The 26422-nt window shown below is 44.8% G+C and overlaps 1 protein-coding gene across 3 annotated transcripts in view; it reads left to right on the plus strand.

Moving 5' to 3' along the window:
- Positions 1 to 26422, plus strand: part of MDGA2 (MAM domain containing glycosylphosphatidylinositol anchor 2) — a 504155-nt gene that overhangs the window by 197626 nt on the left and 280107 nt on the right. For all 3 annotated transcript variants that reach the window (XM_068130811.2, XM_068130813.2, XM_068130814.2), the window contains exons 4-5: positions 22747 to 22937; positions 24496 to 24628. In XM_068130811.2, the coding sequence (XP_067986912.1) occupies positions 22747 to 22937; positions 24496 to 24628 (324 nt within the window). The remainder of the gene's footprint in view (positions 1 to 22746; positions 22938 to 24495; positions 24629 to 26422) is intronic.

A 26422-nucleotide genomic window follows, 5' to 3' on the forward strand; every position in this document is an offset into this window, starting at 1 on the left:
TCTAACTTCTCACCGGTACCCCTCGCTTCGTCCCTCATTACCCCCAATTGCTCACTCCGAGCCCTCGCTTCGTCCCTCATTACCCCCAATTGCTCACTCCGAGCCCTCGCTTCGTCCCTCATTACCCCCAATTGCTCACTCCGAGCCCTCGCTTCGTCCCTCATTACCCCCATTTGGTTTCCCAAGTCATTCCTCAGGTCTTCACTTGTCTGGACCATGAGCGCCTTTATTTGTATAAAAAACAAGTTCAAATCCACCGGGGGCGCTGCCACGGTCGCTGGCGCGGTGATCAGCGAGGCGCCATTTTGCGCGCCCGCTTCTTCGTGCGTGACGGCGCTATTTTGCGAACCTGCCGCCCTCACTGCTTCGCTCTCCTCCTGTCCCTCATTTTGGTCCTGGATCGACCCTACTTCACTCTCCCCTACCGGACCCCAGCCGTCTTGATCCGCCATAGCGCGACTTGCAAAATTCGAGTTTCGTAAAACAAAACAAATTTCGGCCGCTCCAAATTTTGACCAAATTTTTTTTTTTTCCTCTATTCGTTTTTTTTTTTTTCTTCAAAATTTGGTCGGGCCTCGAATCTCACTCCCGACACCAATTGTTACAGACACGACTTTGATGTTAAAGTGGGCCGAGCGGAATGGCCGTCGTGTCCGCACAAATTACCACAAATTACCCGACTATACTCGACGTTGACGAGCCGCGCTATGCTGGCTCAATAGGAAAGAGAAGACACCCGGCTGGGTTATAATGACACAATACGACACCAGGGGTTCAGTTCTCAAGTATATTCGTACGGAAAAAGGTTAGATTACAGGGGCTAGAGTTATAATCACAGAAAGACAGGCACTTAGACACACTCTTATATTAACCCCGGACAGACTACAGACAAACGGGACAAGGCTGACTCACACGGGGGTTGATGAAAAGGACAGCGGGTATCGATGGCTCAAGGTGCACTCTTGGCTCAAAGCAGGGTCCAGTACGGTCCGGTCCAAAGATGCGGGGAGGTATCGTCGCGCTGGGGGTGGCGGTGGCTTCCTCTGCTCTCCGTAGTTCAGGCGCATCTCACGTCACATCCGGCGCGGGGCCGCGTATATCCGGCGGGGAGTGACACGCCCTCGGCTCGTTAGCTCCGCCTCGTGGAATCGGCACGTTGCTTCTCATTGGGTGCGTGCGGGGGGTTTACCAGGCTCCGCCCTTGACGAGGAGCTGACAAGGAGCCCCTTCGTGGTAACCCCGTGGAGCGCGTGGTCAATGGCGCTAATCGAGCCGGTGTGAGGACGCATCCTCCCCCGCTCCGCCGCCACCTCCTCTGTTGTTGTTGTAATTGTTGGGGAAGAAGATGGAAGGAGGTATGGGAAAGGTCCTAAACTCACTACTGATGCCATATAATCACATTCTGGTGCAACGAAGAGTCATAATTAATGGAGACGAGGCCTTAACTGACATAGAATAAGAATAACTAGGAAGATGTCCGAAAGTTGTCTACCTGTGGTGCGGTGGACCTGGGCACGACATTTAATGGGGGAATAAGGGGAAGGTCGGCTCTACTGATTGTTATTTACATGCAATGGGACTAGGGAATGGGGGACTGGGGAAAGTTGGGGAGTATTGGAGAAAATAGGGGAATATTTACAAGCGGATATGGAGGCCAAATTCCATATTCGCAACAGTATACACAGTGAATTGCCCAATTTTATGCAATAGGATTTTGTTTAAGGACGACAAAATTTCCTATTCCTTAGTATGAGAAGCAGCTGGGCTTCACAATCTCTTAATTTGACTGCAAAAGGAAAAGAAATTGGACCCACCAAAACTACTCTGTTAATGATGGCAACCTCCCAAGAGATATTATGGCCATGAAATTAGTTTTCCATAATGGGTTTGCTTTTTTTTTTCCCCATCTTCTCAAATGCAGATCATAACTTGATGACTTTCCAAGCAATTTTACTCCTGAACACAAAAGAATGTGGAAATGATTTTCAAAGTGGCTTGCACAATTGTGTATATATATTATATATATATATATATATATATATACACGCACATGTCGAAAGATTTGTAGCTCAGGATTCATGTTGTAAATGATCGCACACTGAGCAGCAAAATAATTAAAAAATTATTTATTAATAGCCTGACGTTTCAAGAACAAACTAGTTATCTTCCTCAGAGGCGTTGAGTGTGGTGTTAACCGTGTTAAGCTTCATTGGGGACAGTTCACGTGATGGATTGGTCCAAGTCCTTGCCAATCACAGGGCTTCCCTGCATTCAAATGACTCTGCCGTTTTTGACATTGTAATTGATTGCGTAGTGCGATGTATGTGAGGTGTAAGTCGATGTGTCGGTTGATGGAGTTTTTATCAGAGTACCAGGCCTCGATAATCTCGCGGTTCACTCTCAACGATCCTGTACCAAGGATCGTGGTCTGACTCCGTGTGTGTGTGTGTGTGTGTGTGTGTGTGTGTGTGTGTGTGTGTGTGTGTGTGTGTGTGTGTGTGTGTGTGTGTGTGTGTGTGTGTGTGTGTGTCGCAACCAATGATAACCTGTCTTGTCGTCTTTGATATGATAACGATATCAAAATCAAAATGATAACCGTCTGGTGTCGATAAACTAAATATATATCTTCTTATCTTATTATATTATATATAGCCTGGTGTTGGCTTAGCGGTTAGGGCGCCGGCTTAGGATCCGAGGATCTTGGGTTCGAATCCCGGTCGATCGCTGAATTAACGCCAGGGGGGTTGACTCAGCCTGTCATCCTTCCGAGGTCGGTAAATTGAGTACCAGCTTGCTGGGATGAATGATCACGGTGTGTACCCCGGTTTAGAATAGGTACACCGTATCCCTGCGCATCGTAAGAGGCGACCAAGGGTTGGCGCCAGGAAGGGCATCCGGCCATAAAAACATTGCCTCAAACAGGGAACCATGCTTGTCATGGAGCCCGCAAGGCTAACCCCTGCTCTCGTGGGGAAAATGGCCTTAAAACGATCATTCATTATTATATTATATATCTATATAAAAGAAAGTTTTTGTTTGTTTGTCTGCATGCACTAATCTCCTGAACGGTGAAAGATTGGAGGAAACCTCTGATACAAAAAAATGTCTGGACGGGCCCCGGGAAGGCCATAGGCTATGTGGCGAGGCCGGTCGAGGCCGCCTCGGCCAGGCTGGGCCCACTTCGCAATAAATCTTCCTCTTTCAAGACTCTCTTGAAGTACAACTTATGCACTTAATAGGAATATCTGACTGATTGCAACACATGCTTTCAAAATTCTCTCTCGCGGGGCCCGACAGAAGAAAGAACAAGGAATCGTTGAGCACTAACTGATACTGGGCTAGCGTCAGACCTATGTACAGAAGATTACATTCATTCAAAAAAAACCCGGGCAACGCCGGGTGCATTCAGCTAGTATATATATAAAAGAAAGTTTTTGTTTGTTTGTTTGTCTGCACACGCATCAATGCCCGCTTAGAGTTTGCAAAAAAGCACCTAAAGGACTCTCAGACTGTGAGAAACAAGATTCTGTGGGCTTTCATGTGTCTTTCACTGAGGAGAGGCTTCCGTCTGGCCACTCTGCCATGAAGCTCAGATCGGTGGAGTGTTGCAGTGATGGTTGTCCTTCTGGAAGTTTCTCCCATCTCCACACAGGATCTCTGGAGCTCAGCCAGAGTGACCATCGGGTTCTTGGTCACATCTCTTACCAAGGCCCTTCTCCTTCGATTGCTCAGTTTGGCCGGGCGGCCAGCTCTAGGAAGAGTCCTGGTTGTTCCAAACTTCTTCCATTTAAGAATTATGGAGGCCACTGTGCTCTTGGGAACCTTCAATGCAGCAGAGATTTTTTTTTGTAGGCTTCCCCAGATCTGTGTCTCGACACAATCCTGTCTCTGAGCTCTGCAGGCAGTTCCTTCGACCTCATGGCTTGGTTTTTGCTCTGATATGCATTGTCAGCTGTGAGACCTTATATCGACAGGTGTGTGCCTTTCCAAATCATGTCCAATCAATTGAGTTTACCACAGGTGGGCTCCAATCAAGGTGTAGAAACATCTCAAATATGATCAAGAGAAATGGGAGGCACCTGAGCTAAATTTCAAGTGTCATACCAAAGGGTCTGAATACTTATGTAAATGTGATATTTCAGTTTTTCTTTTTACTAAATTTGCAAAACTTTCTAAAATCCTGTTTTCTCTTTGTCATTATGGGGTATTGAGTGTAGATTGATGAGGAAAAAAATGAATTTAAACGGTTTCAGCACAAGGCTGCAACATAACAAAATGTGAAAAAGGTGAAGGGGTCTGAATACTTTCTGAATGCACTGGATATAAAAGAAAGTTTTTGTTTGTTTGTTTTTTGTTTGTCTAATCTCCTGAACGGTGAATGATAGGAGGAAACCTCTGAATCAAAAAATGTCGGGACGGGCCCCGGGAAGGTTATAGGCTATGTGGCGAGGCCGATTGAGGCCACCTCGGCCGGGCTGGGCCCATTTCGCAATTAAAAGCTGAGCTGAATTATAGTAGTCTATCTTCTATGTCCACGAGTAAAAGCTGAATGATAGTAGTAAATTCATTCAAAAAGAATCCGGGCAACGCCGGGTGCTTTGGGCTCGTTGATTATATAATAAGGGAAAAAGGAACCACAGCAGGCCGTATTCAGTAAGGGGAAAAGCAAGGAAAACAAGAGAGAGAATTGCTTTGCGATACATATCCCCTACCTGCTCCATGGAAAAGAATGTTTTTAAAATATTTTTAAACAAATTTTAATAACTACCAGAGTACCCGCCCTATGGGTGATCTTGTTCTAAGCATGCAACCTGTTCTTCTGACACATACCTTTGTTTGGGGGGTGTATAGGCAACTGACAGATCCCTCAATCACTACCAAAATAAAAACAATAACCGGTGTTATGTGCATGAAGCAAAAACATGCATACTGCTTGTAATCAAAACACCTCAATGGACTGGAAAACGTGGGGGCAGGAACCCTGGATTGTGAAGGGTGTGGACATGTAATACCTTTATCCACCTGGAGGTGGCGCTGCACGATACACATTTGCAAAGATAATTTTTGTCCCCTTCCCCCTCCCCCCTCCCCTTCACCCTCCTTGCCGCCCCCAAGACCACCGGCAAATATAAAAACACTCCTACACACTCATTTGGCCATGCTGACCTTATGTAGCAAGTCTGAATGTAATCAGGCCAGAATTGTAGGAGTGGAGCGACAAACAAACAAAAAAGAAATACGAATATGTCATGCATAGCACGATACTCGCGAAAAATCCCTAAAATAAGATGTTGGCCTATGATGACCTTAAAAATACTTGGTGGTTGAATTTAGTGACCAGATACGCAAATCCTCTTCAAATATCAAGTCAATCGGGTGAAAATTCAGGATTTTAGAAACTTGGCCTATGTTCACCTTTTGGCCTAAGTTGACCTCAAAATACTTGGTGATTGAATTCATTGTCCAGATACGCAAATCCTCTTCAAATATCAAGTCAATCGGGTGAAAATTCAGGATTTTAGAAACTTGGCCTATGTTCACCTTTTGGCCTAAGTTGACCTCAAAATACTTGGTGATTGAATTCATTGTCCAGATATGCAAATCCTCTTCAAATTTCAAGTCAATCGGATGACAATTGAGGATTTTAGAAATTTGGCCTATGTTGACCTTTTGGCCTCTGTTGACCTTTTGACCCCAAAAACAATAGGCTTCCTGCTTATGACCAACTCTACCATTTGGTGAAGTTTCGTGAAGATCAGTTGGAAATTGTGACCTATAAGGGACTGATAAACAGACAGACAGACAAAGCAATGTACTTGAAAAATCTTCGATTTTCACAAGTAACAATCAAACACACAAAACTGGTCCGTGAATTGTAGTAAGGATTGATGAAATGCCCTGAAACTCGAACTTGTTCTTTAACTTATCATAATAAAACCATCGCTCAAGTTTGAGTTCGATGTGTTAAAGGGTAGGGCAAAAAGTAAAGAAAACTGACCCATGTATAATATGTGAAATTTTCTCAGTCGTAAAAGGGCATAACTCTTTGAAAAATTGGTGAAACGCCCCGAAACTAAAACTTGTTCTGCAATTTATCATAATAAAGCTATGCACCAAGTTTTAGTTGAATATGTTATAGAGTATGGGGAAAAAAGTGCAGAAAACCACAGGTGGGGCGGACAGACAAACGGCGAGCCAATCTAAAGTCCCCTCCAAATAGGGCACTAACCAGAGGGAGAATTGCTTTGCAATGCATGTCCCCTACCGGTCCCAATGAATGTTATTGGTCCATGCAAAAAGAGCATAACTCCATGTAAAATTGGTGAAACGTCCCGAAACTCGAACTTTTTTTTTTTTTTTTTTTGTATACAAGATCGAGGCTCGTGAAAGAGCGAAGGTTGTTCAGTAACCTATCATAATAAAGCCAGGTTCCAAGTTTCAGTTGAATATGTTGAAGGGTATGGGAGAAAGGTTCAGAAAACCACAGGTGGAATGGATGGACGGACAGACAGACAGACAGACAAAGAGCAAACCTGTATTCCCCACCGAGTAGGGGACTAATAAGGGGAAAAGCAACCATGCAATTTGAGCGATGTTTGTGTGATGCTGTTTTGGACTTTCATAACTTTGACAGTTTACAAATAAATGCAAATTTTTCCTGCCATATTTTCTGGACAAGGTTTGTATATGCTATCGGAAACTTTATAGTTTCACTTTGTAAAGAATGGGCAAACTACAGCAAGAGGGCCATAATATGGACTAAAATCTTGATGCAAGTAACAAGTTATACTGTTGGTCGGGTTTGATATTTTATTGTCTCATCTACATAATACATAAGCACAAATAAATTCTCTATTTTGTGCCACTTTACAATACATTTTCAGCACAGGACTCGGACCGCAGGACACCGACTCAGACAACTTGGACTCGTACTCGCACCAGGTGGACTCGACTATAACACTGGTCTATAGTAACACCGTTTGAGAAGAGGGACAGGATGGAGGGAAACATACACTGGAGATGGACTTGACAAAGTGCCACCATGACTGGCTGGAGTGTTCGACGTTGACATTTGTAAGATGATGGTTTCTAGCATGCCTCAGGATGGGCACACATTTGTTGCAAGCATTCCATAATGAATGAAAGTTACTCTTAGTCGGGTTATTTTCCATGCTGAGAAAGCGAGCTGCTTGACTGCAACCACCTCCCGACCAAATTTAGTGTATCAGGGTGTAATCTCTAGTCTATATGGTGGATAGAAAAGTCGCATGCGAAATGGGATAAACCTGTGCACAAGAAGACTTTTGTGAAAGCTTCCCAGGTAGAATCAATGTCACGTGTGATGGAGAACGGTGTTCCAATCTTTTTGTGAAAGTGCGAATTGAATTCCCTGCCTATTGGCCTGTGCAAATGGCCACATTCTGTGTCCTTGAGGTTGCTCCCTTACAATAGCCAGAGAGATATTGGCCTCGTCAATAAAGTGATCAGAAGATCCAACAGGGCAGAAGAGGAACGAGATTGGATGGAAAGTTAGTCATGACTAGGTCCAGGAGGGAGCATGTCCAGGAAGTAGTGGATATCTGGGCTGAGAATGTTACATAATGGGTCAAACCTAGCTACAGTCACAGATTTTACAGAATGGGTCAAACCTAGCTACAGTCACAGATTTTACAGAATGGGTCAAACCTATTACCTAGCTACAGTCACAGATTTTACAGAATGGGTCAAACCTATTACCTAGCTACAGTCACAGATTTTACAGAATGGGTCAAACCTAGCTACAGTCACAGATTTTACAGAATGGGTCAAACCTAGCTACAGTCACAGATTTTACAGAATGGGTCAAACCTAGCTACAGTCACAGATTTTACAGAATGGGTCAAACCTAGCTACAGTCACAGATTTTACAGAATGGGTCAAACCTAGCTACAGTCACAGATTTTATAGAATGGGTCAAACCTAGCTACAGTCACAGATTTTACAGAATGGGTCAAACCTAGCTACAGTCACAGATTTTACAGAATGGGTCAAACCTAGCTACAGTCACAGATTTTACAGGAATGGGTCAAACCTAGCTACAGTCACAGATTTTACAGAATGGGTCAAACCTAGCTACAGTCACAGATTTTACAGAATGGGTCAAACCTAGCTACAGTCACAGATTTTATAGAATGGGTCAAACCTAGCTACAGTCACAGATTTTACAGAATGGGTCAAACCTAGCTACAGTCACAGATTTTACAGAATGGGTCAAACCTAGCTACAGTCACAGATTTTACAGAATGGGCCAAACCTAGCTACAGTCACAGATTTTACAGAATGGGTCAAACCTAGCTACAGTCACAGATTTTACAGGATGGGTCAAACCTAGCTACAGTCACAGATTTTACAGAATGGGCCAAACCTAGCTACAGTCACAGATTTTACAGAATGGGTCAAACCTAGCTACAGTCACAGATTTTACAGAATGGGTCAAACCTAGCTACAGTCACAGATTTTACAGGAATGGGTCAAACCTAGCTACAGTCACAGATTTTACAGAATGGGTCAAACCTAGCTACAGTCACAGATTTTACAGAATGGGTCAAACCTAGACAGTCACAGATTTTATAGAATGGGTCAAACCTAGCTACAGTCACAGATTTTACAGAATGGGTCAAACCTAGCTACAGTCACAGATTTTACAGAATGGGTCAAACCTAGCTACAGTCACAGATTTTACAGAATGGGTCAAACCTAGCTACAGTCACAGATTTTACAGGATGGGTCAAACCTAGCTACAGTCACAGATTTTACAGAATGGGTCAAACCTAGCTACAGTCACAGATTTTACAGAATGGGCCAAACCTAGCTACAGTCACAGATTTTATAGAATGGGTCAAACCTAGCTACAGTCACAGATTTTACAGAATGGGTCAAACCTAGCTACAGTCACAGATTTTACAGGATGGGTCAAACCTAGCTACAGTCACAGATTTTACAGAATGGGTCAAACCTAGCTACAGTCACAGATTTTACAGAATGGGTCAAACCTAGCTCCAGTCACAGATTTTACAGAATGGGCCAAACCTAGCTACAGTCACAGATTTTACAGAATGGGTCAAACCTAGCTGCAGTCACAGATTTTACAGGATGGGTCAAACCCAGCTACAGTCACAGATTTTACAGAATGGGTCAAACCTAGCTACAGTCACAGATTTTACAGAATGGGCCAAACCTAGCTACAGTCACAGATTTTACAGAATGGGTCAAACCTAGCTACAGTCACAGATTTTACAGAATGGGCCAAACCTAGCTGCAGTCACAGATTTTACAGGATGGGCCAAACCTAGCTACAGTCACAGATTTTACAGAATGGGCCAAACCTAGCTGCAGTCACAGATTTTACAGAATGGGTCAAACCTAGCTACAGTCACAGATTTTACAGAATGGGCCAAACCTAGCTACAGTCACAGATTCTACAGAATGGGTCAAACCTAGCTACAGTCACAGATTTTATAGAATGGGTCAAACCTAGCTACAGTCACAGATTTTACAGGATGGGCCAAACCTAGCTACAGTCACAGATTTTACAGAATGGGTCAAACCTTGCTACAGTCACAGATTTTACAGGATGGGTCAAACCTAGCTACAGTCACAGATTTTACAGAATGGGTCAAACCTAGCTACAGTCACAGATTTTACAGAATGGGTCAAACCTAGCTACAGTCACAGATTTTACAGAATGGGTCAAACCTAGCTACAGTCACAGATTTTACAGAATGGGCCAAACCTAGCTACAGTCACAGATTTTACAGGATGGGCCAAACCTAGCTACAGTCACAGATTTTACAGAATGGGCCAAACCTAGCTGCAGTCACAGATTTTACAGGATGGGCCAAACCTAGCTACAGTCACAGATTTTACAGAATGGGCCAAACCTAGCTGCAGTCACAGATTTTACAGAATGGGTCAAACCTAGCTACAGTCACAGATTTTACAGAATGGGCCAAACCTAGCTACAGTCACAGATTTTACAGAATGGGTCAAACCTAGCTACAGTCACAGATTTTATAGAATGGGTCAAACCTAGCTACAGTCACAGATTTTACAGGATGGGCCAAACCTAGCTACAGTCACAGATTTTACAGAATGGGTCAAACCTTGCTACAGTCACAGATTTTACAGGATGGGTCAAACCTAGCTACAGTCACAGATTTTACAGAATGGGCCAAACCTAGCTACAGTCACAGATTTTACAGAATGGGTCAAACCTAGCTACAGTCACAGATTTTACAGGATGGGCCAAACCTAGCTACAGTCACAGATTTTACAGGATGGGTCAAACCTAGCTACAGTCACAGATTTTACAGAATGGGCCAAACCTAGCTACAGTCACAGATTTTACAGAATGGGTCAAACCTAGCTACAGTCACAGATTTTACAGAATGGGTCAAACCTAGCTACAGTCACAGATTTTACAGGAATGGGTCAAACCTAGCTACAGTCACAGATTTTACAGAATGGGTCAAACCTAGCTACAGTCACAGATTTTACAGGAATGGGTCAAACCGAGCTACAGTCACAGATTTTACAGGATGGGTCAAACCTAGCTACAGTCACAGATTTTACAGAATGGGCCAAACCCAGCTACAGTCACAGATTTTACAGAATGGGCCAAACCTAGCTACAGTCACAGATTTTACAGGAATGGGTCAAACCTAGCTACAGTCACAGATTTTGCAGGATGGGTCAAACCTAGCTACAGTCACAGATTTTACAGAATGGGCCAAACCCAGCTACAGTCACAGATTTTGCAGAATGGGTCAAACCTAGCTACAGTCACAGATTTTACAGGATGGGTCAAACCTAGCTACAGTCACAGATTTTACAGGATGGGTCAAACCTAGCTACAGTCACAGATTTTACAGGATGGGTCAAACCTAGCTACAGTCACAGATTTTACAGAATGGGTCAAACCTAGCTACAGTCACAGATTTTACAGAATGGGTCAAACCTAGCTACAGTCACAGATTTTACAGGATGGGTCAAACCTAGCTACAGTCACAGATTTTACAGAATGGGCCAAACCTAGCTACAGTCACAGATTTTACAGAATGGGTCAAACCTAGCTACAGTCACAGATTTTACAGAATGGGTCAAACCTAGCTACAGTCACAGATTTTACAGGAATGGGTCAAACCTAGCTACAGTCACAGATTTTACAGAATGGGTCAAACCTAGCTACAGTCACAGATTTTACAGGAATGGGTCAAACCTAGCTACAGTCACAGATTTTACAGGATGGGTCAAACCTAGCTACAGTCACAGATTTTACAGAATGGGCCAAACCCAGCTACAGTCACAGATTTTACAGAATGGGCCAAACCCAGCTACAGTCACAGATTTTACAGAATGGGCCAAACCTAGCTACAGTCACAGATTTTACAGGAATGGGTCAAACCTAGCTACAGTCACAGATTTTGCAGGATGGGTCAAACCTAGCTACAGTCACAGATTTTACAGAATGGGCCAAACCCAGCTACAGTCACAGATTTTACAGAATGGGTCAAACCTAGCTACAGTCACAGATTTTACAGAATGGGCCAAACCTAGCTACAGTCACAGATTTTACAGGATGGGCCAAACCTAGCTACAGTCACAGATTTTACAGAATGGGTCAAACCTAGCTACAGTCACAGATTTTACAGAATGGGTCAAACCTAGCTACAGTCACAGATTTTACAGGAATGGGTCAAACCTCGCTACAGTCACAGATTTTACAGGAATGGGTCAAACCTAGCTACAGTCACAGATTTTACAGGAATGGGTCAAACCTAGCTACAGTCACAGATTTTACAGGAATGGGTCAAACCTAGCTACAGTCACAGATTTTACAGGATGGGTCAAACCTAGCTACAGTCACAGATTTTACAGAATGGGCCAAACCTAGCTACAGTCACAGATTTTACAGAATGGGCCAAACCTAGCTACAGTCACAGATTCTACAGAATGGGTCAAACCTAGCTACAGTCACAGATTTTATAGAATGGGTCAAACCTAGCTACAGTCACAGATTTTACAGGATGGGTCAAACCTAGCTACAGTCACAGATTTTACAGGATGGGTCAAACCTAGCTACAGTCACAGATTTTACAGAATGGGCCAAACCCAGCTACAGTCACAGATTTTACAGGAATGGGTCAAACCTAGCTACAGTCACAGATTTTACAGGATGGGTCAAACCTAGCTACAGTCACAGATTTTACAGAATGGGCCAAACCCAGCTACAGTCACAGATTTTACAGGATGGGTCAAACCTAGCTACAGTCACAGATTTTACAGAATGGGCCAAACCTAGCTACAGTCACAGATTTTACAGGATGGGTCAAACCTAGCTACAGTCACAGATTTTACAGGAATGGGTCAAACCTAGCTACAGTCACAGAAGACCTTTGCTGCGTATGGTTTTGCATTTTGGTGCACATTTTCAATGTTCAGCTTGCCTAAATTTTACGCATTTTCAATGTTAATCTCGTTGAATCAATTCCGAGAGACACAGTAGTATGGTGACATACATTAACATTTCTGTTTATTTGGTAAGGACCCTCACCATATCGCATTAAAGCTGGTAGTGCATGTTTGTCCAGAATTCCACAATCCTGTGCCTTGTGGGGAAAATAAGGTTCATTTCAAGTGCTTTCCCCGCACACATTGGAAGGGTTCATTTCAAACTCGGGTGTATTGTGCCAATAATTTTGGCAACATCCTGTGTAATGTTTTTATGTATCTGTTTCATTGCCTTCTATTACAGCACTTGATCTGTTAAATTCATTTTGCTTTAATTGAATTGGAGTCGTTCAGCATTGAATGTCCATTGTAATCATTCAGGTTTTCCGATGTTGCGGTTGCGTCCCTCTTTTATGATGGTCGTTAAACTATTCCATCCTAATTACTTTCTTTACTCGTGCAGTTTGGTCTGTTTGGTGTTCTCTGCTCAGCATCTGCTGCTTGATGCCTGTAACACCAGCTTCAAATGTAAATTCTGAATTGGGTCGTCCATTGTCTCCTAAATTCCTTGTAATTCTGGAAAATACCATTTGACCCTCCAGGGATTCAACACAGCTGTTCACCACTAGCTCAGGTTATCTCGCATCCATATTCATGATCTCTTCTACTCCAAATTACCACATTCCCAATATCCCTCCCTCCCTCAACTCTTTTTGTTTGTTAGTTGTCGGTTGGTTTGTTCCTTTTCTGTTTCATCCCCGCTTTCTCTTCTTCCTCTTCCTATTCCTCTTCTTCTTCCTCTTCTTCTTCCTCTTCTTCTTCCTCTTCTTCTGCTTCTGCTTCTTCTTCTTCTTGCTGTGTTTCATTCAGTTTGTGTGCAGCTTGTTCAACCCCATGTGTCCTTCTCCCCCCTTGTCGTGATCTCGCTCTCACTTCTAATCTGCTGTTGATGTTTTCCCCGTTGGCATTTTGTTCCCTTTCATTCTGCTCTGGCTGTTCCACGAGCCTCGACCATGTATGCAAAAAAGATATATAAATAAAAAAGAGCACAAACGTCTCATCCTATCTCTGTCTGGTACGTACTGTATGCACTCAGATAAATGGAGCTCGGTTTGTCCATCCGTGCCACTTTATTCGAGGGACTTTCTGCCGTACAATAATATAAATGGTACCGTTGGAAAGGTAATCATCCATTTACTTGATTTTGAAAGCTATTAATGAATTTATTTAGAACGACAAGTCGTTATTTTAACCACATTTAGTTGCCTCGTTTAAAAGCTCGTGTTTCCCTGATTGAGTAAGAAGAAGCGGTACACCGAGCTTTAATGCAGCGGTTCCATCACTAAGGTTTATTATTATATGACAGCAGGAACCCTTTATCTTTAGGAGGAGCACACAAAATAAAATAGAGTAATACTTCTCGAAACTGTAGAAATATATTGTTACAGACGCGGTTTTAGATGTTATGATGGGCCGAGCGGATGGTCCAACCGCGACCGTTACAGGATCCCCAATTGGCCCGATTCCACCCGACGTTGACCAGATCGCACCACAGATATTCAATCGGGAAACCTCTAAAGCGACCGAAAGAGAATGAAAAGAGAAGAAGACAGAGTACGGAGGAAGAACAGATTTATTATACACACACAAGCAAAAAGAAAGAGCGACCAAAATTATTTACAGCAATGGATGGAAGAAGCAGTCACACAGTGCATCGTTAGCTTATACTATTCAATTTACTTAACCCCAGGACAACGATTAGGACAGACGATGTTCACACTTACACGGGGGATATTGCAGGCAGGTATGGCTTGAGGTGGATTGCTGGAGAGGGAGGCAGGGTCGGAGGCAGCAGCTCTCAATTCCTCGCGTTTTTGGCGGGAAAACCCTCCAACGCGTATCCGCTGCCGATGCTGTAGACGTCACGCGCTGGCTCGGTCACACCTGCTCCTCTCCTTCTGGTGGAGCCGTCTCCCTCCTTTTCAGCGCGTCTTTCCAAAGCTGGTTTCCTCTCCGAGTACCTCTCCTCTTTGGCTTGGAGCGTCTCGCATGTCACCGCTCACAGCTCAGCTCACAGCTCCTCTCGTATGTCACCTCTTCGCTCATCTGCTGAAGCAGTCCCTTCCAGTCCCCTTTATTACTCCGGGCGGAATCAAGCCGCCGGCTGCGAGGGCACGCCTACCGGGTCGCTAACCGTGGTGCTGGTTGGCCAAGTGGGGTTGGCTCACTCCTCCCCTCTATGACGAGGTGGAGACACGCCTTTCTTCTCCGAGATTAGCACATGGGCAATGGCGGCTTACGGGATTGAACACCACTCGCACCGCTTTTGAAAGGGACTTTGGAGAGCGGAGATGATTGGGGAAATTGGAAGGGCCTACGCTTATTTCGTTTGATACAATGCAGAGTCAATCTAGTGGGAAACACATATTTAGCCTACATAGAATAAGGAAATACACTATTTAAAAAGATATATCATGGCCTGTGTGTAAGTTTCATGGAATTAACTAGGAGGACGGCTGCGACCATTATTTACATTACGAGGGTGTTACACATAACAAAACCATACTTTTCACATTCGTTACACTTCCTCCAAAATTGTTACACTTCTCAAAAACCGTTACACTTCTCAAATTCGTTACACTTCTCAAAACCGTTACACTGCACCCTCCTTTCCTCAGGTCCGTGCTCGGGCCTACAAAACTTTAACTTAGTGTGACACGTAGGTGTAATTCCCTCTACAATTAACCTGACCCTGAGTGTGACAATCTTAAAACACAAATAAGTATGTCCCCCTATTGCATTGCACCCTGTCTAACAGACTCAAGCCCACAGCTAACCGAATTACGGAATTATTCTCAAACTATACATTTACGGTGGGGAGCATTATTTACAATGACGTGATTTCTTATTTACAACGCAACCCAGGACCTGTGTTTTTTTTTTTTCTTTTTAGGGAACAAGAAAAAGAAATTCCTGTTGGGAGGGAGGAGACAGCACGCATTGCATCGATGCACCAGTACCAATACCACCAAAGCACCCAAAAGCACCAAAAGCACCACAAAGCACCACTCGGTGCACAGTCACCATGGTTCTTAATAAACACAACAAAACAACTGGTGGTGGTCTTCTCTTTCTCTGCTGGGCCGATGTTCTTCCCGACGTCTTCTGGCTTCATGCGGCCTACTTGGAAATATAAAAAGCACAACTTGTGTTCGTTTTTATTTAGGGCCTCAGGGGCCAACTAAGGGTGGTCCACCTGTTTGGCATAGGTGCCACCTTACCGAGGTCCGCAAGCAAGATTCCCTGGCCACTATGGCCGGTCTCCAACAGAGGTGCCCTGCCCCAGAACCTGGGGTCCATCAAGTGGTACTTGGCCGCAGAACAGTGGTCCATAAAGTGGTACATCAACGCAATGCATGCTGGTTCTGGGAATCTCGTGCGCACAATGGCCACCTCACGCACGCTCCCCTCAGCACCCAATGGCGCACAGGTCCTCAAGTGGGAGACAAAAGGGGGGAAGACAATTGAGCGAGGGGTAAGGTCACAAGGGTACACGTCAATAAGGCAATGCAAGGCGAAATGCGTACGGAGGGCGAAGTGAGAAAGCTCTTCCCTACCGTACGTCACCCCCCTGTCACCTACACTACCCTTGCCCTTACCCCATATGTACAAAATCTACACATTACCAATTCGTCACTACTGTCACGTCTTCCCCATATTTCCCCTATACCAAATTCGTCTCCACAATCCCTCGACTTCAAAATTTGCCATCACCAATTCATCATCAATCCTCATAAGGAGGGAGAGATGGAATTACGCACAATGTCACACCCACGTCATGATGCGTCTCACAATCCAAACATCTGCATCATAAAAAATAATCAAAACATGGCATGGTGTGGAGTACCTGTCACCTCAGGTGAGTGGATGCAGATGGTGCGAGGAGATCCTTCATCCTAACTATTTTCTAAATGACTTTAACACACTTTACACTACCCGGGGTCTTTCCCTGCCAATCCATTGGCCAACTTACACGATGGGTTCTAATAACCAATTCCCATTGACCAAACTGTGGTGCTTCTCAATTTGGGGTCTCACTCCCCCGATTCATCTCCCGGTGCCCTCGCACAATTTCTGGGCTGCGACGTGTAGCTCTCCCAGCAGGTCTACCCACCTGCACACCTCCACCACTGTAGTTGCCACCCGAGCTTACCTGCTCCTCACCCTAACCTATCTAACTGGGGAAGGCCCTCTCCTGGCTCTGTCACCCCTTGGTGCCCTCTGGCACTGGGCTACCCGGGTCCGTCCTCCGGATCCTCGGGCCCCATCCACAACAACTACTACCGGCTCCCAGAGCCCACCTGCGGCCTCACCTGGCCGACATCCTCACAGTGGTGGAGTGCCCAACCAACTACTCACACTAACAGGCTACACGCCTAGCCATTTCCACAACACTAATGCACCCATCCACAGACCATTCTTTCACCCGCACCACAGATGCCAATATCCAACCACAATTTACCTGTACCCTCTACCTAACACTTACACTACCCGCCCCGGGTATCCGTGATGGGGGTCCACTCTTCCCCCATTCACACCTTCGCACCATCCACTCCACTCCACAATTTCCACCATACTCACTCCACGACCATCCATTCCAAAACTCCATTTATTCCACACTACCATTCTCCATACCTGCTGTTGCACACCTGTGCCCTCACACCTGGTGCCACCTGCACCCTCCTTTCTTCCTGGACCATTTGGTCATCACAATACACATCATCATCACTCACTCATACACTGCTCCATTCACCTGTTCAGTTGCACACCTGTGCAATCACACCTGTTCAATCCTCAAACACACGGCATCATCTCAGCTAACTACTCCCTTCTGAAACTTGCACTTCCCAGTCGTCCCTTTAAACTATTGCGCTCCCACGTCATTATCATCCACACTAAACTACCTGCGTCCCCACTACAGGTATCCTTGTCACTACCTAACCTTAACGTCACCTAATGTCATCTTCGCTAGATCCCTACACACGATATATCCTAACCCACCTGGGCTAGTTTTCACTGCCATCAACCCCATAATCTAGTGCTCCTTTGCCCCCCCCCTGTGAGGGATGGTGGATTTGCCATCCCACCACATCGGGGAGGTCCTACTATCAATTTCGCTCGTCCAAATCCAGCAAATCAAAAATTTGCCATTCATCTGCCAATCACCGTACCAATCATCAAATTTTGCCTTTTTTCTAATTTCGGGGCCAAAACACTATCCTCATCACCCGTCTACTTATTAAATCCTCTCGGTGCGCCAATTCCCTTCTAAAGCTCGGCTTCGCACAGCCGAGCAATGAACGCGGGTTCTTTTGTGCCAGCGGCTGGATACTTCCCGCATTCGGGGCAGGGACGGGGGCTTACCCGGGCCGAGATCCCACGCACCACCTCAGCGTGGAGCCATCCAATGTCCCGATCTCGACCTGCCGGCACGTCTCAATAGAAAGTGGTCGCCATGACGACCCTTCCTATCGGCCTGCCCGCTCCGCCTAGTGGAGCCCGGACGCGGCCGTTCCAAGCGAGGCACAGCGTGGATCGCGTACGGCGGTTCTTTCGAAACCGCCGTGGTTCGGATCCCCGCTGGTCCTCGCGGCACGCGAAGCTGCCCGACGCGCACCGAGGGCCCGATTCGGCTATAAGTCGTTCTAACCTCTAACCCGGTTACCGTCGATGCTTCAACTGCATGCTTACATGCATACGCTACCCCTTTCTTGCTCATACCTCCAGCTGTTCCCATGCTCCTCGTACCTTTCCTTACACACCTCGGTACACTCATTCCGCTCACAGACTTGGTCACACACCTGACCACCAAACACCTTGGCACACATTCGTCGCTCGCACACCTCACCAACACACCTCTTCGCGCCCCCCTCCTCGGTCACCTCCTCTGTGACAACCACAGGTGTGCTCTCACCCGCACACCCAACCACGTGCCTCATGACCAACTCAAGTGTGCATTCCCACACACGCTCTACCATTCCAGGTGTGCATCCTTCCATTCCAGGTGTACATCCTCGCTCACCTGTCATAACCAACTCACGCTCCGTGTCACTCTCACTACTCTCACCACCATTCTTGACAACGCACTCACCCTTACTCTCGACAGCGCACTCTTTCCTCATGCACCTGTCCGTTACACACCTTTCTCACGCATCCTCTCGCGCACACTCTTTCGTTACATCCTCTGTAACACTTACCACACCGCGCTTCCATGTGCTCCCTCGCACACGCGCTACGACCGACTCACTCTTGACAGCACACTCACTGGTCGGCGCGCACTTTTTCCTCACACACCCCATGATCGGACATTCTCGCACACCTCTTTTTTCGCACACCAGACCTGTCGCACACTTCACCAACGGCCTCTCACGAACACCCGGATCCAAACCAATCCCCAAGCCGACTGAAGCTTTCCTCACATCATATACATTGCCACTCACCTCCGTACCTCGTCTCCGCACCTCCTTTGCCACCTGCAAACTCTTTATTTGGTTAGTGAGCATCACATTATGAGTTGAGCACCGACCTTGCACATATTCCATCACCTCCTCCTGGATTTCTCTTTTAGTTTCTGTCCGTCTCTTCTTAATTTCACTCACCTCTTCTTCCACTTCCTCTAATTTTTGCTTCACCTCTTTTATTTCCCGGTGCGTCTCCTCAAGTTCGTCCTCTAAGGCTACCGTGACCGTCTCTATGTGCATCCTCACCTCTCGGTCCTTCGTCTCCATTATCTCTGTCACCTCGTCCACCCTCATTGTCAGTTCCTCACGTACCATCTGACATTGCCTCTGTGTCGCTATTAATTCGTTTTTAATTTCTTTTTGTGTCGCCTTTAACCCTCCTCGTACCGCAGTGTTCTTTTGAACCTGCTCCACTAGTTCTTTTTGTCCCTCCGTCAGCTGTTCCACCTCCTCCGTCAGATCTTCTATTCCCCCCTGTAACCTAGCCGTATTATTTCTCACCTCTTTCTCCATACGCTTCTCACCTCGCTTTACCTCCTCGCGTAGCCCCGAAACCTCCTCACTCACACCTCGTCGTATTTCCTCCATCTCTTTTGTAGATGCCACCCTCATCTGTCCGAATTCATCCCTCTGAGCATCCAGTTTACTTTCTAACCCGATTTGCACCTCCTCTATCTGGTTCCCCATTCGTTTGATTTACCGGGCAGATTGTTCCCCTATTTCCCGCAATTTGTCCTCCATCCTATTTTCTAACCCCATTAACCCATTTTTCACCTCTTTTATCCCGTTGTCTAACCCCTCAAAATTATTGTCTAACTTCCCAAATTTCTTGTCTAACTCCTCAAAATTATTGTCGAACTTCCCAAATTTCTTGTCTAACTCCTCACCGGTACCCCTCGCTTCGTCCCTCATTACCCCCATCATTCTGCTTTCCATTTTCTCACTATCAGCCCTCTTTCTGTCTTCTATTTTTTCACTATCAGCCCTCCTTCTGTCTTCCATTTTTTCACTATTAGCCCTTATTCTGTTTTCCATTTGTTCCATACTGTCGTTTTTTTTCTGCATTTCCACCATGAATTGGGCCATGAAGGCTTGTATTTGGGCCGCGCTCATTGGTTCCGCGACCGTGGCCCCCTCAACCACGTGCGCGAGAGCGCCATTTTGTGCGTCTGAAACCTCCGCAACCACATTGCCATTTTTCTCCTCCTCCCTTTCCTCCACATACATTTCCCCGAGGTCCTGGGTCGATTCCACCCCGTCTAACTCTCCCACCGGCATCCGATCGCCTTGATTGTCCATGGCGCGACCTCAAAATTCGGGTTTTATAAAACAACAAAATTTCGGCAGCTCGTAATTTTGACCAAATTTTTTTTCCTACACTTTTTAGAAATTTGGTTCGGGCCTCGAATCCCACTCCCAGACACCAATTGTTATGTAATAACACAATTGGTGTTCCAAAATTTGGGCCTAACAAATTTAGTCCCAGGTCCGAATCCCAACTCCTGACAACCAATTGTTACAGACGCGGTTTTAGATGTTATGATGGGCCGAGCGGATGGTCCAACCGCGACCATTACAGGATCCCCAATTGGCCCGATTCCACCCGACGTTGACCAGATCGCACCACAGATATTCAATCGGGAAACCTCTAAAGCGACCGAAAGAGAATGAAAAGAGAAGAAGACAGAGTACGGAGGAAGAACAGATTTATTATACACACACAAGCAAAAAGAAAGAGCGACCAAAATTATTTACAGCAATGGATGGAAGAAGCAGTCACACAGTGCATCGTTAGCTTATACTATTCAATTTACTTAACCCCAGGACAACGATTAGGACAGACGACGTTCACACTTACACGGGGGATATTGCAGGCAGGTATGGCTTGAGGTGGATTGCTGGAGAGGGAGGCAGGGTCGGAGGCAGCAGCTCTCAATTCCTCGCGTTTTTGGCGGGAAAACCCTCCGTCGCGTATCCGCTGCCGATGCTGTAGACGTCACGCGCTGGCTCGGTCACACCTGCTCCTCTCCTTCTGGTGGAGCCGTCTCCCTCCTTTTCAGCGCGTCTTTCCAAAGCTGGTTTCCTCTCCGAGTACCTCTCCTCTTTGGCTTGGAGCGTCTCGCATGTCACCGCTCACAGCTCAGCTCACAGCTCCTCTCGTATGTCACCTCTTCGCTCATCTGCTGAAGCAGTCCCTTCCAGTCCCCTTTATTACTCCGGGCGGAATCAAGCCGCCGGCTGCGAGGGCACGCCTACCGGGTCGCTAACCGCGGTGCTGGTTGGCCAAGTGGGGTTGGCTCACTCCTCCCCTCTATGACGAGGTGGAGACACGCCTTTCTTCTCCGAGATTAGCACATGGGCAATGGCGGCTTGCGGGATTGAACACCACTAGCACCGCTTTTGAAAGGAACTTTGGAGAGCGGAGATGATTGGGGAAATTGGAAGGGCCTACGCTTATTTCGTTTGATACAATGCAGAGTCAATCTAGTGGGAAACACATATTTAGCCTACATAGAATAAGGAAATACACTATTTAAAAAGATATATCGTGGCCTGTGTGTAAGTTTCATGGAATTAACTAGGAGGACGGCTGCGACCATTATTTACATTACGAGGGTGTTACACATAACAAAACCATACTTTTCACATTCGTTACACTTCCTCCAAAATTGTTACACTTCTCAAAAACCGTTACACTTCTCAAATTCGTTACACTTCTCAAAACCGTTACAATATATATATATATATATATGTACAAGGAATGATCATACAAACAACAACAACAATTACCTGTTATAAAAGGTCCTTTTTCACTCATTTTTCATGCTCATTGACACTCACACATGGACATGCAATATATTTGTTAAGTACAACACTGGTAATTAAGCGTGTTAGCGATGCGATGGCGGACATGCCTAGTTTCCTGTAGGCCTACCTATATCTCAAAGCTGCTCCCGAGGTTTAGCCATTACTTTCATGATGTTTTACTTGTATGAAAATGGAGGAATTTGAGACTAACATACAAGTTAGATTTTCATCATCTTATATGTATCTTTCTGCTCGTTCTCAAATCTCATTTGCCCAAAGTCCCATTTCTGTTTATTTTGTCAACTCCCCATCCTATTTTGTAATTTATGTAATTCCTCTTTTGGGCTCAGTCCAATTAATTTCCTCCCAGTAATTAAATCCCTTCGGGCTTAGACGTTTATTCAGCTTTGTGTGCCGGAAATGATCGAGGTCACATAATATTACCGATTCACAATGGATCCTTCCGATAAACAATTTCCACATTGATGCAAATAAAGGAATGAACAAATCATTTCACTACAACGTCGTCCATAATATTGCACCAAAGAGGACTATCGTGACAACTCACGAGACACTATTTATCCACATCGTGCGCCTGCCGATTGATGCGATGGATGCAGGATGGACGCTCAATGACCAATGACGACGTGCCATTATCAGCAAGTTATTGGGAAATTTGTTTTATTGGTAACATGAGTTTTAATTTGTTTTCATCTTGTGTTAAACTGTTTGCATGTCATCCTGCTTTGCTGTCGATATTTGTCTGTCCACTGGCATGCACTTTGATTCCAAATTGGTCATTACCAGTCACCATCTGGTATGTCCAAATGCATTAGCATTTACGCTGACCACCTATCTGCCATTCCGTCGACTCTCTGGAATGGTAAGTTTAAGCTCACTCTGGTTTCCACATGACTTTCCCTTGCAGACCTGGACCCACCAGTACTCACGGTACATCAGAGCATCGGCGATGCCAAGGAGTACTACCAGGAGCGTACAGTGTTTCTTCGCTGTTCAGGAAACTCCAGTCCACCAGCACTCTTAACGTGGCACCGTAATGACCGGCACACTCTGATTGGAGATGAAGGCGTCAGCATCTATGAACCATTGTTTACGCAGGTGATCATGTTGTTCATTTTGCCTAATATATTTTTCAAGCAATGTATCTGTCTTCTATTTCAATAAAATATTAAATACTGTAAACCAAAATTATTTATCCCTTGTTCATGAGAAATGCCACATCAACACCTGCTTCCTTGTTAGCTGCTGGAGTCGTGGCCTATTTTGCACCAGTGCGGCAACCGTTGCTTTGTACACACTGCACACACCTAAATCTACCCAGCATGCAGGTTGTTTAGGAACATCATCAAGTCCTGTGGAAATTAAAGGAGAAGTGGCGTAGGGAACAGGCCGAGGATATTACTGGCAGTCTTCAGTCACAACCCCTCACACGTCTGACCTTAGGGTTATGGTCAGTCTTCATAGAACAGGACAGATGTGGACATCATTTGTCTCCTCATAAGGTGACAGAGCAGACCTTTCTAGGTGCAGTGCTGCTCTCCCCAATATAGGGACAGTGGAATGAAAAGGAACCCAAAACACAGCCAGGCCCTCTGCTCGCACCTAGCTGGTCATCCAAAGTTGTGGTCTTAACACAAAAATAACTCGTAAGACAACTCATAGGATGATATTTGCTTCCTGGAATGTTAGAACATTATTAGGCAATGGTGAAAGACGAGAGAATAGAACAGCTCTCATAACCAGAACATTGAGGAGGTACAACATTGACATTACTGGTTTAATATAAGTGTCATTGATAGGCAATCATCATGATACCGACCTGGCTGGGTTCTATTGTTGATCCAACTATAAACTGCCATACTGGTGTTTCGCAGGCAGAGTGTTGCATCACTGAGTGTGCCATCCCTCGGATGAGATGTTAAACAGGGGATCCATCTTTCATCATTGGTTGCTGGTGGACGTTAAAGAGCTTACGATGTCTTTCGATGAAAAATTACCAAATTATCACCGGTGCAAGGCCAAATTCCATATTCTTGCCCTTACTTACAGAGGGCCCCGCATCACGAATGGCACAGCTGTGTATCTCAGAAACGATGCAAACAGGTGCCACATACTGCATACACCTGGAACAGATCACAAATCTGTGCAGACATTCACCTGTAAATTTAAACAATCTTGAGGTTTTTGTTGACCATCCATTTCAGAATTATTCTTGGTTTCACCTTCTTCGATATGTCACCTTGCCACCATCTTGACTTTTGTCAAAATGCATTAAAGCAGGAAATACATCATTATGAGCTTGGGTTGCCAATGCTATAAAGATGAATTCCCTCAAAAAGTATTAATCTACATCGATTACCTTGGTCCTTTATTTATATAATATAAACAAAGGCCCAGGTAGAATTTGAACAACCTCATTATTTACTTTTGACAATTTTCCACTTCCATTTTGTTCTACGGTACCTGCATATTTCATATTTTTGGTCATCTGACGCTCGTATCTATGATTTTTTGGCAATTTTTTAAATCCACTTGCTAACCCACGACATCTCAAAGCAAAATATACCAAAATTTTCACGTTAATAAAATTTTCACCGGTGATTTAAAGCACTTAATTGCAATTCATCCAGACTAATCTGACTTTTGTGTTATACAGGGTGAAACGAAGATCCTGAAACTTAAGAATCTAAGAGCACAAGACTATGCAAAGTACAGCTGTGTGGCATCTGTGCGTCAGGTGTGTGGTCTCAAGGATCAAAAGGCCAGTTTCAAGCTGACCAACCACACAGGTATGTACAACATGCAGTCACAGGTAATCACAGTAAAAAGCGGGGAGGTTTTAGGTATATATTGTACAGGTAGAGTAAATAATGACCTTGATTTTGATGAGGTCGATCAGCTGAGAATGAAATGGTAAACGTAGCCATATTTCATGCACACATGTAAATCCTGGAAGACAGATGAAGCTTCTTAGATGTCAGAAACTTGATGGTTTTGGATGAATAATCGGGGTTTGGCCTAAAATTCCAGGGATGGCATTGAATAAGGGCAAATTGCAGAAAACGTGATCATGGGACCATAGAAAGAGATCGGAGAAGACTTTCTCATTCAGAACAATGGCAGAAATCGGTGAAGAGCAAAATCAGACAAAGAACATCTCTTATGAAAAACGTGACAAGTCCACAAAGACCTATTCGATACAGATTCACCTTTGTAGCTATCTCGCTTTTCTTACCTTGGCATAATTTGGCCACTTTCAGAAGCAGGAATGGGTCGGTGAAAGGGAGTGATTAGCAATCTCTGTAATTAACCTTTGCTGATGCAACTGCCTTTTCTCCTTACTTTTATCTGTTTAATTGGATGTGAGAAAGGTGCTTAATGAATGACACATTATCCACTACCAATAGCAAGTCAGTACTTTGGAAGATGTGGCACGGATTAAACAGAGGTAGGTTGGAATGGAATGAAGAGCAAAGGTTGGAATGAAGGCCGAAATCATGTTGGTTGCTGTAACCTTTGGCAGGGTTAGGAATGAAAGAAATCCACAAGCTTTCCCATTTTGACCCGGATATTATCTGCTGATGAAGCTTTAATTAAAGAAACTAGCAACGGTACCCTCCTATGGGCGGGGCTTCAATTGGGAGGCCCAAATGAAAAGGCAAACTATCAGAAATTGAAGGTTTTTTTTATTTTAAAAGATTCATATAAACATCCGTTAAATCATATCACACGCAAATCATCTAAATCTAAACAGTATCTTTAGAATTTCAATAAAAGCCACATCACTGTTCATATCGGTAAATATTATTCCATCGTGTTTGGAAAAATTGGAACATTGGAAAAATGGAAAAACAATAGAGCCTATTTTATTCCAGGGGGTCCCAGGATTAGCCACCCAAAATTTCGTTGCGATCGGTTCAGCCGTTTTTGTGGTACCTGGGAACAGACATAGACATTTTGTGAATTATAGTAAGATGCGTCTTTTGAAATGATCCTTAAATGCTGGCTTGTGGATCAATATATTTGGAAACTTAAGGAACGATCTTTCTCGACGAAAGGCAATACAGCAGCTCAGAACAGATTGAACTTAATTAAAAATGAGAAAAATAATGAAGGGAGGCATCGAGCAGCTCACAAACATCTGTGGTATTTAACATGTCATCAGCCTGTTTTTTTTATCCATCGTCCTCCATCAACCATTGTCCAGCCACTTCGAACGCCAAAGTTATGGGCAACGTTGGTAAACAAGGATGCTGCGTCGAAAGGTACCATCGTTTCTTGCGGTTTCATTGTAACGTGCGTCGCTCGCTCTGCAAAATCGCTGCCGTTGCGCAAAGCTGTCTCTGTTTTTCCCACCGCATGTTGTTTGTTTGAGAGAAAGTTGGACAAAGCATCGGATGGTCCATTGATGGAGGAAACAATGAGTCACAGCGGAATTCCTGGCTTGTGCACTTTTGGTAACCAATAAGCCCTCGGAGCAACTCCATTGCTGCTGTACAAATGTTTGGAATCAAGATCTACAACTTTCCTGTTTTTATTTTATTTTAACGACCAACAATCATACATGTTTCAATGTTTCATGA

This window comes from Myxine glutinosa, chromosome 11, assembly GCF_964187855.1.
Source record: "Myxine glutinosa chromosome 11, kmMyxGlut1.1, whole genome shotgun sequence".
Lineage (NCBI taxonomy): Eukaryota > Metazoa > Chordata > Myxini > Myxiniformes > Myxinidae > Myxine > Myxine glutinosa.